Source organism: Rhyacophila brunnea, unplaced genomic scaffold (genome assembly GCF_057557595.1).
Source record: "Rhyacophila brunnea isolate RB1 unplaced genomic scaffold, BYU_Rbru_1.0 scaffold_11, whole genome shotgun sequence".
Lineage (NCBI taxonomy): Eukaryota > Metazoa > Arthropoda > Insecta > Trichoptera > Rhyacophilidae > Rhyacophila > Rhyacophila brunnea.
Window position 1 is genome coordinate 21,689,033 of NW_028232763.1, and position 4,664 is coordinate 21,693,696.

At 33.7% G+C, this 4,664-nt stretch overlaps 1 protein-coding gene across 1 annotated transcript; it reads left to right on the plus strand.

Moving 5' to 3' along the window:
* The first annotated feature begins 545 nt into the window (after window positions 1–545).
* Window positions 546–4,075, plus strand: LOC147078484 (ELAV-like protein 1). Its single transcript, XM_085960029.1, has one exon. The coding sequence runs from the start codon at window positions 908–910 to the stop codon at window positions 1,988–1,990; it is 1,083 nt and encodes a 360-aa protein (XP_085816155.1). The 5' UTR covers window positions 546–907; the 3' UTR covers window positions 1,991–4,075.
* Window positions 4,076–4,664: the final 589 nt, after the last annotated feature.

Here is a 4,664-nt window from a genome sequence, read left to right on the forward strand (position 1 = left end):
TGTAAATATTCATAGTTAATAGGTACCTACCTACCTACCTAATTAGGTTGCAACAAAAATAATATTGGAATAAATATGTAGTAGGTATTCAAAAGCTTGATGATAATGATAAGTAATATAATAATATGTAGCAAGATAGCATTAACTGAATAGTATTTGTTTCTCAAATATTTAATAAAAAGGGTTTGTAATACGTTATATTATTTTTCGATAACACATTATTACCGAATTACCATTCACAACGGTTTTCATTGAGAGTATGCATAAAATCTATACTTTCAAGGTCATTGACACTTGGGCTTTATAATATTGCCATATAGTAAATTTTATTTTCCGTATTTGTACAATAACTTCTTATAATGGCTACGGAACGTCAAAAACTTAATAAATAATGTTCAAAAACGTTTTATCTGACACATATCTAGTCGATCTGCCATTAAAACTCCTTTATAGTCCAAATAACTTTTTATTTATTGTTGTATTCCATGGTACATGTTGTAAAATATTGAAATCGATAACAGTTGGTAGACCTTTTCTACAATGAACTTAGCGAGTGAGTGAGCGTGTCGTGTGTTAACGTTTCCTACATTTTTAGTTATATTTGGTTTAACTTTTGATTTTATGTTGATATTCACATAAAATTAAACATTTGATTTGATCAGATCTTGTAGAAAGTGAGTTAAAATCATTGATATTATCCAAAAGACGCCACTTAATGGGTGTGGCTGTAAGGGAGGGGGATAAGTGCAGCATCTATTGATTTTCTTAGAGCACACGCTTGGCACATGAAATCAGTGATATTACTAGGAAACCTCCAAAGGCAATATTAATAGTGTATATTGATAGTGAATTATAGTGCATTTATATCGTTAATTGTATAATTGTAAGTAAAGAAGAAGCGTGCAAGATGATGGCTAAACCTTTAGACACATTAAATGCCAACCAGCAAAACCAAAATGGTGGCACAATTCAAGCCAACAAACAGGAGTCGAAAACGAACCTGATCGTCAACTATCTTCCTCAGACGATGACTCAGGAGGAGATACGGTCGCTGTTTTCGAGCGTCGGCGAAGTCGAGAGCTGTAAGCTGATCAGAGACAAGGTGACCGTGTTCCCCGATCACATTCTGAACGGCCAGAGCCTCGGCTATGCCTTCGTCAACTACCATCGACCCGAAGACGCCGAGAAGGCGGTCAACACACTCAACGGACTCCGGCTCCAGAATAAGATTATCAAAGTGTCTTTTGCACGTCCAAGTTCAGAGGCAATAAAAGGTGCTAACCTATACGTGTCCGGTCTGCCCAAGCATATGAATCAAAACGACTTAGAGTCTCTGTTCAACCCGTTCGGTAGAATCATAAGTTCTCGAATCCTCCACGACAATATATCAGTGGGTCATTTAATACCTGGCGGAGGTGATGATAATATCCAAGGTTTGTCGCGGGGCGTCGCTTTCATACGATTCGACCAGCGAGTTGAAGCAGAGCGTGCAATACAAGAACTCAATGGGACCGTTCCTCCCGGAGCAACGGGTCCCATTACAGTGAAGTGTGCCAATAATCCGAGCAACAATAAGACCCTCGCACCGCTCTCAGCGTATCTGGCGCCGGCAGCGGCCCGCAGATTTGCAGGCCCTGCCGGCAAAGCCCTGCTCGCCATCAACAAAGGCCTCCAGCGTTTCTCTCCCTTAGCGGGAGACCCCTCATTAATTCCAGGCAATGCGTTAGGTGGCTCCGGCTGGTGCATCTTCGTGTACAACATCGCAGCCGACACAGAAGAGAGTGTCCTCTGGCAGCTGTTCGGTCCCTTCGGGGCCGTGCAGAGCGTCAAAGTCATCCGAGACCCTACCACCAACAAGTGTAAGGGTTACGGATTTGTGACCATGACGAATTACGAGGAGGCCGTCGTGGCAATTCAATCGCTCAATGGTTATACATTAGCAGGGCAAGTCTTGCAGGTCAGCTTTAAAACAAATAAAAGTAAATCTTAAGCTTGTTGTAATAAAGGTAATTTTTACTAGGTAAACAACAATTTTATAACTAATTAACAATGCAGATGTTTTTTATATACTTATTGGAAACTTTTCTAAGAGGTGAATATAAGAATCCTTTTATTGTCATACATTTTTAGTCTTATGACTTAAGGATTGAGACCGTATTAGAATTCATATAGATAAAATGGTGCAATGTAGTTCTCCATGACGGTTTTCATTAGTGTCGTGCGGAGCGGCAGCCGACTCGCGTGTGTTTCCCGATCCGATCTCTGGAATGATTGTATGGTGAATGCTCGGCTGCCCCCGTTCGACGTTCTCTCCATATTCTATCTTCCTACATAAGTATGTGACCTACTACTCTCTCGGTTAAGTACCTACTATATTGATATTACCGACTCTTCTGTCGGTGCCTCCTAGTTTTATATGAACACAAATATATAAAATATAGAGGCTTGATAGAAGTCAATATTCAGTGTATTAAGAGTGAATAATTTTATTTCACCCACAACTTAAAATCTCAATATTTTTACGCACATTGTGATAATAGCTAAAAATAATAATTCCTTATATCGGATATAAGGCAGTACCATACTTATCTGAAAATGAATCGTCTCTCTAATTTATTTAGGACAACTTAAATAATATTAATGTCTAACTTATCTACACTACTTACTCATATGTTTGTCTATCTTTGTTGTAATTTATGTCTCACTTGTCTAATATTTATATTTAGTAAGATAAATTGCAAAATGTTTTTTCTCTTTGACTCAATCAAGAATTGATTACCGGAATCTTAACGCTGAAAGTATTGTGTTTGGTTTTGTTGTATGTATGTATTCGCATTGACCGTTCATTCTTGTGCAAGTAGCGTAGCTTTGCCTTTATGTATGTTCATATGTTCCACTTTGAAACGTTCAGTAAATTATAAAATATACATTCAATAATTTATATAGAATAATTTATATGGATCTATGGAAATTAGAAATGTACTATGCCAATAATTTCATTGATGAGCTCATTGAATCATAGTCAAAATGTATATCGGAGTGTGATTTTTAAATCGCATGGCTTATCTTTTTGGCCACTATTGATTTAATATATCATAATATGTTTCAAAGAAATTCGAGGCTTTTTCATCCAGTTTTTCTTTGTGATAAATGATAATATACCCAGCTGTTGTGAATTTGTGTTTTCACTATGGATTATTAAGTTAGTAGGTAAGGTTAAGTTAAGTAAGGAGCCTAAGTGTTTATGGGCAATCAATTATTGAAAGTACTTACATTTTACAAATCGAACTAGTCAGCAATTATTACATTTGCGCAACTCTACATATTCTTAAGTATACCTAGGATGTATTGTAAGTTAAATTAATTTATTGCTTTATACATATTTTTTTCTAATATTCATGACCACAGTTTACAAAAACCATTTTAATTTAATGTGCTATTTAACTTTATTTTAAATTTGCAGTTTGTTTCTAACAAGATATTTTTTTTTCTTTATGAATATGTGTGTCCTAAACTAGTCACAAGACTCCAATCATTGGGGAACAGTTTAAATTGATGTTATAAATAAATTATTAGTTATTAATGAGATATTTTGTGTTGTGTTGTCATATGTTTCATGTATGCTAACTGAAGTAAACAGTTACGTCTACGCATCGAAGAATATTTGGAATATACCTGTCCGAAATCTAGACCAATTATTAAATGTTTATTTTGTCTTTTTTTCTTGTTAGCATTGAAAAATATGATACATCATTATGATTTTTTTTTAATTTTTATTTAGATTTAAGTTGTTTTATTTTATTAACATAAATTATTCAGTAGTTTAAATTGATTATTTGATTTCTTTTATTTCATTTATTTGATTTACGGTTAATTTAATTTTTATTTTGGGCAGGTATGGGTTAAATAAATGGTGTGGCCTAGATTTTAGATAGGGCTTGATTTGTTCTGTCTTCAGAGCAAACAATTACCTTCGATGTTAATTTGGTTAAATTGTAAAAGTCAACGAATGTAATCTTGGTAGATCCAATTTAGATTATTATTGATTCTAGCAATAATAAACACCTCAAAATTTTATGTTTGTTTTATTTTATCCACCATTAATTCATTCCCTTAAATTTCAGATAAATTATATTACTTAGTACCCGTACCCATTACCGTGTTGTCTTATTTCTTTTGCAAAACATGACATTTTATTTTTAAGTCCTTATTACCTCTTGAACCATAATATTATTAATTAGTAATTGAAAATTTTGAATATGTACTCCCGCTTAAATGTCATTAGGACCACGGCTTAAAAATAATAATTACAATATAATATAGATTTGAATTTGGTATTGTCGCTGCTAGGATATTGTAATTCAGCTAATGTAAAATTAATGGACATTTATTTGATTTAAATCGGTACTAACTCAATCCATACAATTATTATTCTGTCAAATTGACATAAGGATCTTTCTAAAGATTATAAATTCATTGACAAAGTACTTAATTAGACCTTTTAATTAATAAACTAATTTTCACTTCAATACCTTGCACTTATACTGCAGACCTTTAATTACACTCACGATAGTTTTTATAGGGAGCAATATAAAATCATACTTTTATTTTACATTTGTGCACACCACTTTGAATACTCAGTATTATATATATATTTTTTTTAA